The sequence below is a fragment of the Bos javanicus genome, chromosome 23, assembly GCF_032452875.1.
Source record: "Bos javanicus breed banteng chromosome 23, ARS-OSU_banteng_1.0, whole genome shotgun sequence".
NCBI lineage: Eukaryota > Metazoa > Chordata > Mammalia > Artiodactyla > Bovidae > Bos > Bos javanicus.
This window is the reverse complement of record NC_083890.1, coordinates 32,404,584-32,422,621: the sequence shown is the minus strand read 5'-3', so window position 1 is coordinate 32,422,621 and position 18,038 is coordinate 32,404,584. Positions and strand designations below refer to the sequence as shown.

Genomic DNA, 18,038 nt, shown 5'->3' with positions numbered 1-18,038 from the left:
CATAGATTTTGGAGTATTGTGGTTCCATTTTCATTTGCCTCAAGGTATTGTCCAATTACCTCTTTGATTTTTTCATTGACATATTTTTTTAAAAAGTAGAATGTTCTTTAGTCTCCACGTTTGTTTTTCCTATTTTTTCTTCTTATAATTGATTTCTAGTTTCATACAATTGTGGTTGGGAAAAACGCTTGATATAATTTTCTATCCTGTTAAATTTGTTGAAACTTGTCTTGTAGCCTGACATGTGATCCATTCTGGAGAACTTTTCAAGTGCAACTTTTCAATGTGTATTCTGCTGTTTCTGGATGAAATGTCCTGTAAACCCAGCTGGTCTATTGTGTCATTTATGACCACTGTTTCCTTACTGATTTTCTGTCTGAATTATCTGTCCATTAATGTAACTGATGTGTTAATACTATTATTGTATTGTGGTCAATTTCTCCCTTTATGTCTGTTAATATTTGCTTTATATATTTAGGTGCTCCTATTGCATATATGTTAGAAAGTGTTGTATCTTCTTGTATTGATCCCTTTATCATTATATAATCCCCTTTGGTTTTTTGTTCCAGATTTTATTTTAAAGTCTATTTTGTCTAATACGAGTGCTGCTACCACCATTTTATTGTGCTGTTTTCATGAAATATCTTTTCTCATCCCCTCACTTTCAATCTGTATATGTCTTTTAACTCTGAAATGAGTCTCTACAGGCAGCATACAGATGGGTCTTGATTTTTAACCCAATTACCTGCCCTGTATCTTTTGTTTGGAGCATTTAGCCCATTGACATTTAAAGTGATTATTGGTAGGTATATACTTATTGCCATTTTATTACTTGTTTCCTGGTTGTTTCTGTAGTTCTTTTCTACTCCTTTATTTTTAGTTTATTGCCTTGTGGTTTGATGTTTTAGTAGTATCCTGTGTTCCTTTCTCTCTCTCTCACATGTTTTTTTTTTTCTTCTGTATCTACTGTAGGTTTCTGATTTGTGGTTACTATAAGGCTCATGTATGTTTACCTGTATCTACTTGTTTTAAACTGGTAGTCATTTAGTTCAAATGCATTCTAAAAGATCTACAATTTTACTCCCTTCCTCCATGCTTTGTATTTTTAAAATTTCATATTTTACATCTTTATGCTTATCCCTTCACTTTTTTAATAGTTGATTTTACATTTCTTTTTTTTTTTGTCTTTTAATATTCATGCTAGACTATTTAAGTGGTTGGTCTACAGCCTTTACTATTTTCTTTTACCAGTGGGACTTATGCTTTCCTATAGATTTTTACTTCTTGTTGTAGCCTTTTCTTTTCACTTAGAGAGGACATTTTAGCATTTCTTTTTGGGTAGGTTTAGTATTGATTAACTCTTTTAGTTTTTGCTTGTCTAAGAAGTTTTCTCTCCTTCAATTCTAAATGATAATCTTGCAGGGTAGAGTATCCTGGTTGCAGGTTTTCCCCTTTCAGCACTTTAAATACATCATGCCACTTCCTTTTGAGACCAAAAGGAAGTTTCTGCAAAGTTTCTGCAGGAAATCAGCCAATAGTCTTACAGGGGTTCCCTTGTATATAACTGCTTTTCTCTTGCTGCCTTTAGAATTATCTTTTCATCTTTAATTTTTGTCACTTTGATTATAATATGTCTTGGTGTAGCTCTGTTTAGGTTCATCTTGTTTGGAATCCTTTGTGCTTCTTATACCTGGATATATTTCTTTCTTCAGGTTTGGAAAGGTTTCTGCCACAATTTTATCAAATATACACATTTTTGGCCTCTTTGTTCTTCTTCTTCTGGGACTCTTGTAGAACAAATCATGAGATCTCTTAAACTCTTTCTTTTTGCAGCTCTGATTACTGATTTCCATTATTCTATTTTCCAGATCACATATGCATTCATCTATATCATCTAGTCTGTTAATTCTTTTCAGTATGTTTTTAATTTCAATTATTGTATTCTTTAGTTCTGGCTGGCTCTTTTTTAAAAATATTTTTTATCTCATTAAAATTTTCACTATGTTTATTTTTCTAATTCAGATTAGCATTCTTATTACTAATTATTTGAACTCTGATACATTATTTGTTTCATTAGTTGTTTTTTTCAAGGATTTTCATATTCTTTCCTTTGAATTAAATTCCTCTGTCATTTTGCTTAATCTTCTCTGTATCTATGAAATTAAGCGAAACAGTTACCTATCTCAAACTTGAAGGGATGTCCTTATGTAGAAGTATCCCTGTGCAGTCTTGTGCCCAGTGTCTTTGGTGGGAAAGCTAGGTTCAATGTTGAACATGAGTCACTCTTCCCCATGGTTTGCTGGTAGCTATCACGAGAGTAGGAGGTAGAACTAGAGGTAGAAGAGTTATAGCAAGAGCCAGTTGTGAGCCAGGGCTTCTCCTCAGTTTGACAGCCAACACCACACTGTTTGTGTGGGGGTGGGTGGATGGGTCCCAAGTTTCTGGGTCAAAAGCCTTGAGGGTTGGTCTGATCTGGTTACATTCCTTTTGTGTGTGCTCTCCCCACTCCCAGCACTGGCACCCTCACTCAGGGAGGAACAGTGTTGGAGCAAGAGGAGCTGGAGTGGGTGCTTGGCATAAGTTGGGGTGTGGGCTGTGGTAGTCCCAGCACCAATCAGGGTCCTGGACAACTCCTGATCTGCTGCCTTCATAGGCACCAGCAATGTTCAGACGTTATGCTTAGTCTGAGCTGCCTCTTTCCCTCACAACTGCATACTCTTTTCAGGCATGGCAGCCCTCTCCTCAGTGTGGAGCTGCACTGAGAGCAAGAGGGGCTGCAGCAGGTGCTCTGCTCAGGTTGATGTGTATGTTATGCAGTGGTGGGAAACCAGCCAGAGTCCTTGTCAGTTTCAATCTGCTTCTGCCTTTTTTCGGGAGTAAGCAAGTGTGTGCATTCTCTTCCTAAGTGGAGTCTAGGTTTCTCTTTTTCTTTTTATAGTCCGGCTATCAATCCCACTATTTTTCAAAATATCAGCTAAGGGGAATTGTCCTATTGGTGTCAGACCCCAGGGTGTAGCACTCAGTATGTGGTTCTCACCACTCACTCTCCAGGGAGCATCTCTGAACCTGTGTAATTCTCCCTCTTCTGTGTACCCTCCTAAGGATGCAAATCCTGATCCGATCACTTCTCTTCATTTCTACCCAATTCCGTGTGGATCTTTCTTACAGTGTTGGTTGGATAACAGTCTTTCTGCCAGTCTCCAGTTTGTTTTTAGTGAGAATTTTTCCACATGTAGATGTATTTTTGATGTGTTCACGGGGAGGTAAGCTTTGCATCCTCTTACTCTACCTTCTTGATCTCCCTCCTCTATAAACTTTTATATTTATTAACAAATTGCCTTCCATGGGGCATTAATATTTGGAAGTGCCTAATTCCTCTTGGCATCACCACAGATCATGTCAAAAAACTGTTGCACTCTTGCCAATTTGACAAAATTTATCTCACAGTAGTTTTACTATTATGAGGTTGGTTACCTTTTAATACATTTAGGAATCACTTTTTTTTTTTTTTATGTGACTTGTCTTTCATACCGTTGGACTATTTTTCTACTTAGCTTTTGTTCTTTTTAATATCTATTTCCACAAGATCCTTATATATGACATTAGTCCATTTTTTTCAAACTGAACTTAATGTATATTTTTCCTCAGACACTAAAATTATATTGGATCATTCCAGTAACTTAAGTTTTTATTAAAGGTGCTATGTATATACAAGAAAAGCTATAGATGTAGACAATCCACCCAGGGATCAATCTATGTCATGGTGGCTGTAGTGAGGCATGCACTTCACCTCAGTTTTGGTTCTCAGAGTGGGATACTGTCAGCCCTGCCATTTGCTTCTGCCTGTATCTGTGTTGTCCCTGGAGGTCTACTGGCAGATTTTCTCCTCTCCAGAAAAATCCTCAGACTCAATACCATCAGGAAACTCTTCACTGCTATAGGTAAGAACTGAGGTGGATAAAGGGGGTGGATGTGGGAAGCTTCCACATCCGCTCAGGGAAGCTTCCTATTCACTCTTTGTTCTTTTGCCCCAGGGGTTCTCTTCCCAGCTGTGCTCTTCACATCTGTTTACTGGGTTAGATCCAGCTTCAGCACCACCATAGCCTTCTTGACAATATCTTCTGCCATCAAAAGCTTCGCCCAATCAGGAGCCCTTGTCAACTTTGTGGATATTGCTCCTCGGTAGGGATCCCTTTGCCTGATCCTCACAGAAGTTCAGTTCAAATCCAGTAATCTGCTCTGACACACACGAGTAAAATGTGACATGTACTATGGGTCATAGGAAATTTCAGCACCAATCCTCATCCAAATAACTCCTGGAAGGGACCCAAAGCTCGTCAACCACTATTAAATTAGTTTTTCCAGATGAAAACAGGAGTCAGTGGCTGTACTCACAGTTCAACTGTGGGAGACTCATGCCAATCTCTTTCTGTTGGGAAATGCAGCAGTTACACAGGACTGGGTCACTGAAAGGACTCATAAACTTCAGAGGGTATGCTTATGTAAGCCTTTAATATAGGTAGAGGATAGCAGGAGAAACATTTACGTCTGATATAGGAAATATCAGAGATGACTGAGACTTCCAAATGTAGCTCCCAGGGACCATCCACGGACAGTTCACAGTCAACAGGACACACTTCATCTTCAGATAATGAACCATCAAATTACATGGGAGATACCTTGGTCTTAGGGGAGCCAATGTCTCATCCAATGAGAGATCTTTTATACCTAAAAACAAGGCTTCTTAGCAGAAGCCAAGAGAACATATAAAGTAGGTGCCAACCATCAATTTGTGCATTTGGTATAAAGAATGTTGACAAGTTAGTACACTTTATACCCCCCTGGAAATCCCAGATCCTGGCACTGGATTATATGCATCACTAGTCAGTACATTTCACTCAGGTTTGACTAAGGACCAACACAGCCCCAGGAATCCCCAGATAAACACAGAGTTGCAACAGATCAGCTGATATGAACTGTATGCTTACACAGGAATATTGCTTTCTCCAGGTACAGTGCCTTACTCAGGGCACTATCACAGATCTCTTCTTACCTGGCAGGAGCCATTTCTCCCACGGTCAATGGATTTTTGATCAGTCAGGTAAGGTAAAATGTTCTGATGATGATGATAGTCACAAGAGTCACCTAGAAAGGTCACCCAGCCTCTCATTCTCATCCTAGGCTTATCTCATGCAGAGAAATCACCACATGTTCAGGGTATGAAGTGAAGGAGAATGCTCCACTGTATGAGTTTATGCTTTATGAGTTGTTAGAAGATGAGTTTCTCATGCTAATCATCAAATTTTCTAGGAATAATCACAGCATTTCTTGTAAAGTATAGAATAGCCAACATTCTGATTTGCCTGGGGCTGAGGGCTTTCCTGGGATGTGAAGCTGTTAATGCTAAAACCTTGAAAGTTCCAGGCAATACGGAAAGAGTTGGTCATCCTGTGTAGGAACCCAACAAATATTTATAGAAAAAATGAGCAAGATGCTGAGTAGATGACAGAGTGAAATAGCAATCTGCACCTTACACATATGTTCACCAGTGGTTAGTATACCAATTCCTCTGCCCAGTATTGCTTACATAGTGTTTTTACACTCATACAACCTTCTGTCCCGGGAAGTGCATTTAAAGTTGTCAGAATAAACAAATTTATCTGATGACAACTTCATATGACTCAGACTTGGTACAGACTTTATGTGAGAAATATGTATATGACATTCACATGACAATCATTCTTTAAGTTTTTTGTGGTTTCTACCAGTAAGCCAGGAAAATGGATAGAGAATAACCAAAGAAAGGGCTTTTTTTTTGACATGAAGTCCTTTCTTTGTTTGAAGCTTCAGTTCTCTTCCAGCCCCTAAGAAACCATCAGAAAATGGCTATTTGAAACAGAAATTCTCAAATTGCCCTTCTTTCCCTTGTTACTCACTTATTCATTCAACAAGTATGCAATGAATATTGGAATGGGCCATGCAATGTTTAAAAGAATAAAACAAAAGTCCCTGCCCTTGTAAGGTCGATATGGTAGGGGAAAAAAACAACAGAAAACTAATAAGCTAAACAAAAACATGATATACTGAATGATGGTAAGTGCTAAGAGAAAAAGTAAGGCAGGAGAGGAGAGCAGGGCATACAAGAGGGGGTGCAGTTACAGTTTAAATGGGGCGGCTGAAAAAGTAAGAATGGGAAGAATGGGAAGTAAGCAAGAATGGGAAGCAAGCACATGGGTGAAACAAATGGCTACTTGAGGGGAGTAACATTCCAGCAGAGGGAAAGGCCTGGGCACCAGAAATTCTAGGAACAACCAGGAGTATATAATTTAGGGCAGAGTTGGGGGTGGGGTCAGTGGAATATGGTGCCAGAGCCTTTCTGCAGTAGGATGGACAAGAACAAGGAGACTGTTGATAACTTGTGGTTTCCTGCCTCCAGGATCCAGAGCTTGGTTGGAGAAATGTCTTCTTACTTTCAGCTGCTGTGGGCATATTAGGCCTGATTTTCTACCTCATTTTCGGCCAAGCAGAAGTGCAGGACTGGGCTAAATGCAGACATGCACCCGCTTCTGAGCGAACCGAGTGAGGCCTCAGATGCCAGCGCTTAGTTGTTCACTGTTTGCCCTCATGGACATTCCCCTTTCATACCTGCTTGACTAATTAGCCTTTCACCTTGAACTGGCTTTACTTTCTGTATCTTCTCTGATATACTATGTCATACTGAAAATGCTACCTGGAGATTTTACAAGGGATGGTGAGGGGAAGGTTAGTTATTTAACTCTAAGCTCCTGAGAGCATAGGTGTGTCTGAATTTCTATGTGTTCTCCACTCTTTTCACTGTTATTGCAACATATTTGGTAGAGACGAAATACATATTTCTTAAAATGGCACAGAGTTCCTAAAACCCTTGTTAATTTCTTGAGTGATAGGGAAGAGAGGAGAATCTTTTATTATAATATTTGGTCTTAGTCCTTGGTTCCAGACAGAAGAGCTTCTAAGATTCTCGCTAACTCTGGAGTGACCAAGGTGTCTTTGTGGTATACAAATGAGATGACTGGGGGCTGGGGGCTCTAGATAGCTTCAGGATGGGGGTTGGTTGCCAAAAGACCAAGACTTGATTAGAAGGTTGGAACTTTCAGCTGTGCCATCCCACATCTGGGGAGGGGAGAGGGGCTCGAGATTTAGTTATTCATCAAAGGCCAGTGAATTAATCAATTATGCCTACACAATAAAAATCTCTGTAAAAACCCTAACAGTGGGGTTCTGAGGATTTCTGGGATGGTAAACACACAGAGGTTCTGGGAGTGGTGCACCCAGAGAGGGCATGCAAGCCCTGCATCCCTTCCCACAGAGCTTGCCCTATGCATCTTTTCTGTTTGACTATTCCTCAGATGCATCCTTTAGTATATAAACCACTAACAGTAGGTAAACAATTTTCCTGAGTTCTGGGAGTCAGTCTAGCAAATTATCAAATTTGAGGAGGGGCCATGGGGACCCTGAGTTCTGAAAATAAACAGAAGTCTGGGTACCTTGGGCACCCACTATTTTGATTGGTGTCTGAGCAGCCGTTATCAAAATTGAATTAGGTAGGAGCTTGGTGTCCACAGAGAACTGGAGAACTGCTTGGTGTGGAAACCCCACATTTGCTGTGACAGTGTTGTAAACAGAGAAACAATTTTTCTTTAGTTATCCAGATATAAGCTAGAGAGGCTAGAGGACAATTTCTTACCAAAGCAAAAGAGGACGCCAGAACCATGGGGAGTGAAGACTGAGAATCACAATAGGACTTGTATCCAAACATCCAGAAGATGAATCCTGAGCACTACTATCAAAAGAAATCCCCAAACAATGGAAGCCACAGTATATACATCCAAAGTCCTGGACCAGGAAGACAGAGCAGGGGATTAAGTTAGGAGGGATACAGGGACATTCTGAGGCTTGGCCTGGATAGGATGCCCAGGTGAAAAGTGTCAAAGCAGAATGGACATTAAAGACTGAATCCATTTTAGGATACTCCCAGGTGGTGCAGTGCTAAAGAATCTGCCTACCAATGCAGGAGATGCAAGAGATGCAGGTTCGATCCCAGGATTAAGAGGATCCCCTGGAGTAGGAAATGGCAAGCTACTCCAGTATTCTGGCCTAGAAAATCCCATGGACAGAGGAGCCTAGTGAGCTACAGGCCATTGGGCCACAAAAAATCAGACTCGACTGAGCATGCACCCACACACTCTCTCTCTCTCTCTCTCTCTCACACACACACACATACATGACTGTCACTTTGCTGTGCACCTATAAATATCATAACATTGTTAATCAGGTATACTCCAATACAAAACAAAAAGTTTTTTAAAAATGACTGAATCATTTTAAGAAACATACCTGCAATGAATGAGGTGGGGTAGTAGACTTCAACTATTTCAGACAACTTGCTTTCTATGGAGGTTAGCTTTGGAATCAGAAACTCCTCTTAATACTCCAGTGCTGGGGTGCTCTCCAGGGTCAGCTCTTTCCCTCTTTCTGGCCATCATGACCTCTGCCTCACATGGTGCTTGCAGCACCATGCAGATCCCTTGAATCTTGGCGAACAAACATTGTCCAGTTTCTCCCCTATTCCTTCAAACACCTGTTCATGCCGCCACTCCTGTCTCTGATGTCCTTGCTCTGCTCCTATGCTGGAATTCTACCTGCCTTCGGAGGGCCTCATTTAATATTCACCTGTTAACATGTCTTCCAAAAATGAGTACAATTCCTGTGCTGGCTTGACTCCATCCCAAATATCTGGACAGTGTATGTGGTATATCTGCTTTCATTAATCCCTCATGTGGGCAACATGAACACTAAATAAATATTCATCAACACATAACATGGAGCAATGGCAGAGATCAAAACCAGATATAGCTTCAACTGCTCAGGAGGGTGGATGACTTTGAATCAAAATACCACTCAAATGAATGTGCGATGTCTGTGGGATGAAATCATGAGAGGTATACCAGGCTATGAGAGTGAATGATAAAGGCATATGCATGCATCTGAAGATGAGGAAGGGCCCCCATAACAAAGTTTCAATTTTTTGCTAGGATCTGAAGAACAATAGTTAATTGATACAGAAGGTGGATGGAGAGAAATATGGTATAAAATAAGAAAAGACTGGTGGCAGGAGGGAGCTGGGAAGGCCCACCAAGTGGTTTTATTTTACGTTGCCTCCTATTTGGAAGGGGAAAGAGAAAGGTCTAAAGTGCTTTTGTCGGACAAGAGGACCAAAAAGTAGTGACACACCCTGCAGGTAGCCAGGCAAAGTGATCACCTCCCACAGAGTGATGCCAGTGTAACACAGTATTCCACAGCTGCTTCATTTATGACAGTTCCCTCTGCCTAGTATGACTGTAAATTTTTACGGTTTAGGAACCATGACATACACTATTTTGTAATATCTTTAACACAGAAGATATTAGCATCTTGTACACAGTAAGTGCTAATAAACTTGTGCATGCATGTGTGTGTGTGTGTGTGTGTGTGTATAAAATACTTGTTGAATCCCTATATGAGTCAACAATGAAATGGCTTTGGGGTGATATGAGACATAAGTTAGGAAAGAAATGAAGGGGAAAAAAGGATCCTATTTTGATCCAATTTTTCTTTAACTCCCTTTGTTTTACAAAACAGAATCACTTATACCCGTGGACTCTTCCTTATCTCATCTGATATTAAGATATTGAGAGACTAGGTCTGCTCCATTCCATAGCTACCACACAGTCAACTCCAGGCTCTCATCGGTGATGGTGAAGATGTTTGCCATCAGGGCACAGAGTTTCTTGTTTATTTATGAGCCAACCGTGTCTGCCTTTATTCACCTCTTTTCCTTCTCTAGGCCCTTTTATTTCTTTCTAATCTGTCACTTTCAGTTGCTTCTGAAAACAAGTGATTTCTCCCTGGGCCTGACTTATATTGGGTTGGCCAAAGGGTTTGTTCATTCAATACGTTATTCAATAAAGTTCTTGGTGAAAATGAAAAAAAAAAGTGTCTTTTATTTTTACTTAACACTGGACAAACTTTTTGGCCAGCCTAATAGTTTTGTCCCTTACTTTAAGGCTGTCCTTAAGTACAGAAATTTTCTTCAATTTTCCAGTAGCCCATACATCCAGGACATGGAGGAGTAAGAGCTGCAAATTGTGGAAAAGCTCTTTCACAAAGTCTTAGAATAAAATCTTATCTTCTTGTGCTTGTTTTTGGTTTATTTCACTATCTTCTATAAAGCAATTAATGCAGAGTAGAAGACAAATAAATCTGAGTTTAAATTTTAGATGTGTTATAAACAATACATGGACAAAAGAGATGGCCACAGCGTGTGCATGGTGGCAGGAGGTGGGGGTGGGGACTGGCTTCCTTGGAATCTCCACGCCATCTTCCTCCTTGGGTTGGTGACTGGAAGTTGATGACCCTCAGTTCCAACTCAGGTGCTGGTCCCTCTCCCCTACAATAAGGAGTTTAGTCTCAGGCTCTCTAAATACTCTGTTTTACACTAAGTTGTGTAGAGAAAGCAAAAAGCACACACAATGTCACTGCTAAGTTCTGATATCCAGTGGATATAAGAAAGTTTTATATAACAGTTTGAAGGAATAGTCCCGCTTAGTATATTTTTTCAAGTTGTTTGCTTTGTCCGAATTACAGGTTATCCTAGGCATTTGTTACACTCTCTCCTCTTGACTTAAAAATGGTGCAGTTTTGTCCTCCTTCCTTGTCCCTACTCTCACAAGTTTCCATGTCAATATCTTGCTAGGTCCAGGCATGTGGTATAAAGTCACTCACCATCTGCTCTAGACCTATGCTGTAACTTGAAAACAAAGACACTGCACACTCTTGGGGTCTGGGATGCAGGTAGTCTAATATTGCTTCCCTCCCTAATAAGAACACATTTTATCCATAGCATTCACAAGGCACACTTTTTGTTTTTGACCAAATTCCCATTCTCTGTAACTAATATTATTACAAAGAAAATGACAATGAAACTTCTTTGACCCTCCACCAACCACACACACTGGTCCCACTCAGAAGCATCCCAGTCCTTTCAAAGAGCAAGCTACCAAAACTTGTGGCAACTGCAACAGTGCTGTCCAGAAAACTGGACGGAAACTCAGTTTCATCTGGCTAGCAGGTGTCCAGATTAATTCATCTGCTGTAATGTTTTCCAAAACCCAAAAAAGGAAAGTGGCCAAGGTGCTTGCTTTGGGTATCAATCAGGGAGCCTCTCTGGGCAACATGAGGAAGGCACACTTGAAACATGGCCATTCATACAAGTAGACATTTTCTGGGTTTCCCAGTAGAAACAGTTACTCTGCCTAATAATGCTCAGTAAGTACCCCACATGTGTTTCTACATGTTAGCTGAATATAAATATTTCTTTAAGGTAGGCAATCTTGATGCATTTTTCCCACAGCAGGGAAAATGCTATGTAACACAGGTATTTCACCTATGACTGAGAAAAAAGTTTGTATCCCTCACCAAAATGTCACTCCTTTAAGTGCCCATAGTCCATTGGAAGAAATAAAGGTTTCTCTTGTTTTCTCTTTTCTGGGATGGCCTATATTTAGCCAAATGTATGGTGGCTAATTCTCTAAGAGGGTGTATAACAATGTTATATTGAAGACTAGCTATAGATGGCCATGTACAATAGCTATACAATTCCAAGTGAGGTGTTAAGGTACCTTACGGATATTATTCAGGATATGCTTTTTAAAAAATCCATATGGTTCTAAGACCATTTAGGATTAGATAAAAGTAAAAACCTTGTGAGCATGGAGTTGGAGAAAGGCTGAGAAACAATTTTAAAACGTATGTTTTCCCCCTAAGATCAAGAACAAGACAAAAGCATCCACTCTTGCCACTTCTATTCAATACCCTATTAGAACCTATTAGGTTCTAGACAGGGCATGTAGGCAAGAAAATGAAATAAAAGGCAGGGTCTTCCTTTAGAAGGCAGTGGTAAAGAATCGGCCTGCCAGTGAAGGAGACACAGGTTTTATCCCTGATCAGGGAAGATCCCACATGTCATGGAGCAATTACGCCTGTGTGATACAACGCTGTTCTAGAGTCTGGGAGCCGCAACTGCGGAAGCCTGAGCACCCTAGAGCCCATGCTGTACCACAAGAGAGCCACTATGAGAAGCCCGTACGACACAGCCAGAGAGTAGCCCCCACTAACCACAACTACAGAAAAGCTCATGTAGCAACAAAGACCCAGCACAGCTAAAAATAAATAAATAAAATCATTTAAAAAAGAAATAAAAGGCATCTAAGTTATAAGAGAAGAAATCAGACTATATTCACAGATGGCGTAATCCTCTATATAGAAATTGTAAGGAATCACTAAACTGTTTGAACTAATAAATGAGTTCAGCAAAGTTTTGGGGTACAAGATCAATACACATAAAACAGTCATGTTTCTACAGGCTTGCAACAAACAATCCAAAAATTAAAACTAATTTCATTTACAGTAGCATAAAAAGAATACATTTAGGAATAAATTTAGCAAAAGAAATGTAAGATTTATACTCAAAAAGTAAAAAATTTTGTTGAAAGAAATGAGAGAAGATTTAAATGAATAAAAAAAATTGATGTTTATGGATTGGAAAACTTCAATACTGGTAAAATGGAAAAACTCCTCAAACTGATCCACAGATTTAATGCAATTTCTATCAGAATTCTAGCACTGTCTCTGTGGAAACTGACAAAGTGATTCCAAAATGGATACAGAATTGCAAGGGATCCAGAATAGCCAAAACAATCTTTAAAAAGAAGAATAAAGTTGGAGGACTCACACTTCAAAACTCTCCACAAAGCAAAAGTAATCAAGACAAGAGTTGTACTAGCATAAGGATAGACACATAGACCAGTGGAATAGAATTCAGAGTCTAGAAATAAACCAATGTGTCCATGATCAACTAATTTTTGACAAGGATGCCAAGACCATTCAGTGGGGAAAGAATAGTCTTTTAACAAATTGTCTTGGGACAACTGGATAGCTACATTCTAAAGAATGAATTTGTATCCCTAGGTTCACATCATTTACAAAAATTAAAATAGATCAAAATAGATCACAGATCTAAATGGAAGAGCTAAAACAATACAATTCTTAGAAGGGAACATAGAGATAAATCTTCACCACCTCAGAGCTGGCAATGGCTTCTTAGATATATAACATCAAAGGCATAAGCAGCAAAAGAAAAAATAGATAAAGTGGACTTCCTATATATTGAAAACTTCTGTGTGGCCAAGGGACACTGTCAAGAAAGCAAAAAAACAGCCTCAGAATGGGAGAAACTATTTGCAAATCACAGATCTGATAAAGATCTAGTATCTAGAATATATAAACTCAACAATAAAAGACAATTCAGTTGAAAAATGAGCAGGACTTGAATAAATATTTTTTCAAAGAAGATATAAAAATGACTGATAATGCAATGAAAAGATGGTCACCATCATTAATCACTGTTTAGTTGTCAGTGAAGTCCAACTCTTTTGCAACTCCGTGAACTATAGCCGGCCAGACCCCTCTGTCCATGGGATTTTCCAGGCAAGAATACTGGAGTGGGTTGCCACTTCCTTCTCCAGGGGATCTTCCCAACCCAGGGATCAAACCTGGGTCTCCTGAATTGGCAGGCAGATTCTTTACCAGTGAGCCACCTGGGAAGCCCCATTAATCATTAGGAAAATGCAAACCAAATCCACTTCAAACCCAGTAAGATGAATATAGTAAAACAAAAAGAAAATAGGAAACAACAAATGCAAGGATGCAGAAAATTGGAACCTTCAGACATTGCTGGTGGAAGAGTTAAACAGTATCTCCACGATGGAAAACAGTAAGGTGGCAAAGACAAGTATGACAACACACCATGAATGAAATTCTGAGAGCTCTGTGTAACATACTTCCTGATTCATTTAGTTGCTACTGCCAAAATTTAGGTCCCATCCTAAGATTCTTCTCTCTCCTGCAGTCCATAATCTCCCTGCCATGTCTGCTTAGCTCTGCCTCCGGAGTCTGCATCTAACTGCTTCTCACCATTTCTTCTGCCTCCATCCTAGTCCACCATCCACCACCATCCTCCATCCACCAGCATCTTTGGCAATGAACTTCTGAAACAGCCTCAATCTGGTCTCCGTGCCTCCACTCGTTTCCCTAGAGACCTTTTCCTAGAAGGCAGCCAGAGGATCTCTATAAAGCATTAATCAGGCAAGTCATTCCCCTCCTCAAAAGCATTTAATTGTTTCAATTATAAACAGAATTAAATTCAAACCAAGTCCTTCACATGATCTGCAAGCACTACAGGATCTAGCTTTTAACTAATTTCAAATCTCATTTCCTATCACTCACTAGATTCCAGCCCCATCACATCCTTGTTCTCCCTGTTAGGCAGACTCAGTTCACTCCCACCTCTGGGTTGTTTCCTTGCTTATTGTTGATACTTGAAGCACTCTTTTCCCTGATTGTCATGAGGCTCTTCTCATTACTGAACACAAATGTCACCTCCTGGACCTCTAGCTAAAGCAACTTTCCTGGACACTGCCATGCTACCCTCTTTCATGTTTTATATGGTCTATTAATTAGGACCTGGAATTGTCTTAACTTTCAGAATACATATATCATTCATCTTCTCTCCCCATTCCACCCCCAAAACACACACCTCACCACACACAACACAATGTAAAGCTCTTTTAGAATTAGAACTCCTGATGATGTAGCTGACTTCTCAGTACTTATAAAAATGCTGTAAAAATTTGTTATCTGGTTGAATATTAGAAAGCAGGGGCTTTTAATCTCAGATCTGTGAACTTTATAGAAAAAGTTACATCTTTATATCCCCAACCTCTGGTTGAAATTCAACATTTCTATCTACTATGAATGTAACAAACCACAGTAATAGCAGTATTGATGACTGATACCATATTAAATCATATATTTTCTTATGATATTACAGTAATTAATATCTCAATATCTCAATATATCTCAAAATACATTGTTTTGCTCAACACTATTTTGAAATTATAGTAGCTCTATTAGGCCTGTAGTTCTCATTATTTAATGAATTAATAAAGGAGCATATATATGATCATAAACATGCTTTTAAATATCTTTGATGACTTTCAACATAACCATTCTCCTTTGGAGTTCTCTGCATTATATTCTGAATTGAGACCCATCACAAAAAAGTTAAGGAGCCTTGCTCTAAAGGACTTCACAGGCAGAATGTATGTCCCTTTACACAACTATTATATCTGGAACCCACTGAAATACACTCAAAGATGCAAAATCAAAAAATTGTAAAGACTGGAGAACTACATCATACTCCAAATAACAAAGACTATTTGCTAAATTCAAAACAATGAGGGAGATTTGCTAAATTCAAAACAATGAGAACCAAATGAAAAAGTGACATCGGAAATCAACTCACAGATGTATACCAGATGGAAAAGGTAGGGGCATTCCTCTGGAAGTAAGAGAGGGTAACGCCCAGGGCCTGGGGCTGCTATATCCTTCCACCAGGAGGAAGTGCATCTAGGAACCAGATAGACCCTTGCAATTGTGGCATCCCATGCCCTTTAGCAGTGACTTCTGGGTTGGAAGAGAAACACGTGGCTGTGACTCAGCTCTTTCTTCTTTTCCCTCGGTTTCTTAAATGAAGATGGGAAGTGGAGATTGACCAACTTTGCAACAGTGTGTCAGTTTGACCGAGAAATACTGCCGATTCCAGAGATACAACCCCCATACACTGCCTAAAGCCGACAGCCCTTAAGACGTAGGTGAGGGAAGAAACAACAGTAGCACGTCAAAACAGAAGGCAAGGCTGAGGAAAATGTCTCCAGAACTATCACATTACCAGGGCTTGCGTTCCCTGAGCTGTCTTAGGGTCTTGCCTAGGGTCTGAAAAGCAGATTTCAACTCCTGGCTCTCCAGCAGCAGCCTGATGGGAAGATGGAAACAGCGACCAGGTAAACAGGAATATTGAAGAAATTCTATCCACAACATTTGTTGTTTGAGGAATTACAATCTCTGGGAGAATAGATCCTCTCCAGGGAAAAGTAATTAGAAAAGTTGAGTATGTTAGATATTTTGGAAGGGGAAAGAAGGCAGAAAAAGAATATGGCAAGGTAAGGGGAAATGACCACATTTTCAAAGAAGATTTAATTAGAGTATAAACACAACCCAAACTTACAATATTTCATAAAACTTCCAAATTAGTAGAGGCAGGCAAGGGAGCAGGAAGAAAAGGAGGACAGAGAGAATATAAAATGACAGAAAATGAAGTCTATTTCTAATTGAAATGAATGCAGTTGGAACTCAGCTAACATAGGAGACAACATTCGGAATGGGTGAAATCATTGAACCCAACTATATATCCTTTTACGAAACACATATAAATGAAATGACTCAGAAAGGTGGAATTTAAAGGCTATGAAAAAGTGTTCCCGGGAATCTAAAACAAGCACAAATGCACAAAATTTGAGGTTGCAATATCAATATCAGAAAGTCAGTTAAGAGTAAATATCATAAAATGGAAAAGGCTTTATAAAATTGAAATTAACTTGTCAAAGTATTTTGGAAATTGTAATATAATCTCAGAATATTCAATAATGACTGCTTGGACATAAACAGAAATAAGTAGAAATAACCATAATGGAAAACTCTTATAACGTTTAGTATTTAATACGTCAAATATATGCAAACAAGTAAGATTCATAGGGTCTGAGCAGTGTGATTGTTTTCATAGCTGTGCCCACTCTGTACCTTGGAAACAGAAGAGGAACTTTTGCTAATGCCTATGAAATATATCCTAGTGCTGTATATGCTTATTTGTAACAATGACCTCAGTAATTTCTATATTAAAATATTTGTATGAGATCCCATATTTTTCAACTGCTAGTTATATTCCATTCACCTACAAAATGTATTAACAAAGATGCCACTGATAGACATGTTTAATTCCAGATCCAAATTTTTGCCATTTCTAATCAGCAATCTTGAGCATAAATGCATCTTGGTGAATTTTTGTGAGTGCACCATTTATGGAAATTTCTTGGTGCTAGCAAGCTGAGTCAAGTTAATATTGGATTAATAATGATCAAATTTTCCTCCAACCATCATTTGGATCATTTCAATAATTTTGCTAACTAAATACCTTTCAATAAATTTGCTAACTAGTTATTGCCATTCAACATGAAAAAATATTTCTGTATTAATAAGTTAGTCAGGAAACTTACTACATGCACTTATTTTTTCTGTAGCTTTCTAGCCGCCCCAGTTACATTTTCTAGGTAAACAATTGTATCATCAACTCATAATGGTAATTTTACCCTTTTCCAATGTGGATTCCTTTTCTTTCAGTTTCTCTCAACTTCTCTCTTAAGTGAAAACCTTGTACATCAACCAAGATGTGGGAGTAGAAAAACCTTACCTCCTCTTACAAGCACATCAAAATCACTACTTGCTGAATAATCATCTATGAGAAAGACTGAAACCTATCAGAAAAAGATCTACAACTAAAGGCAGAAAGAAGAACCAAAATGAGATACGTAGGAGGGGCAGACTCAGTATATAATCAAGTCCCATCACCGCAGGTGGGCTAACCACAAATTGGAAAATAATTATAGTCAGAGGTTTCCCTAAGGAGTGTTTCTGAGCCCCACATTGGGCTCCCCAGCCTAGGGGTCCTGCACCAGAAGACAAGCCTCTCTTCATCTGTGATGTATACATGTGCATTCTGGCCAGAGCCCCTTTACCAGTCTCTGTCATGATAGTTTCTTCAGGGAGAGAAAGAGGAGACCTTGGGGAAGACCTGGGATGACTTTGAATGAGTAAAGCAGTTAGGCTGTGCCTTGCAGAAGCTCACATCTCCAAGGAGAGCTCTACCACAAGTGCCCACAGGGGCACACCTGTTTCCTGTGTGCCATGCTTTCTGGGTTCCCTGTGGACAGGGCCTCAGCCACCACTTCAACATGAGTCTCAGATAGTATATAAATATGTCCAGGTAATTCAAGTGGTTTAATTCT

At 39.4% G+C, this 18,038-nt stretch overlaps 2 protein-coding genes across 15 annotated transcripts in view; one reads left to right on the top strand and one right to left on the bottom strand.

Annotated features, from left to right (window-relative positions):
* The window catches only part of SLC17A4 (solute carrier family 17 member 4), a 36,480-nt gene extending 26,972 nt beyond the window's left edge, over nucleotides 1-9,508 (top strand). For all 3 annotated transcript variants that reach the window (XM_061399287.1, XM_061399289.1, XM_061399288.1), the window contains 4 exons: nucleotides 3,809-3,941; nucleotides 4,035-4,182; nucleotides 5,011-5,101; nucleotides 6,437-9,508. In XM_061399287.1, the coding sequence (XP_061255271.1) occupies nucleotides 3,809-3,941; nucleotides 4,035-4,182; nucleotides 5,011-5,101; nucleotides 6,437-6,583 (519 nt within the window). In that variant the 3' untranslated portion in view covers nucleotides 6,584-9,508. The remainder of the gene's footprint in view (nucleotides 1-3,808; nucleotides 3,942-4,034; nucleotides 4,183-5,010; nucleotides 5,102-6,436) is intronic.
* Nucleotides 1-18,038, bottom strand: part of SLC17A1 (solute carrier family 17 member 1) — a 239,049-nt gene that overhangs the window by 179,377 nt on the left and 41,634 nt on the right. For 3 of the 12 annotated variants that reach the window (XM_061399296.1, XM_061399297.1, XM_061399302.1), the window contains one exon: nucleotides 4,494-4,743. The exons of 8 other annotated variants lie outside the window; for them this stretch is intronic. The gene's annotated coding sequence lies outside the window, so the exon portion shown is untranslated. Of the gene's footprint in view, nucleotides 1-4,493; nucleotides 4,744-18,038 lie in introns of those variants that run through there. One more of the 12 variants, XM_061399299.1, reaches the window with a different exon arrangement.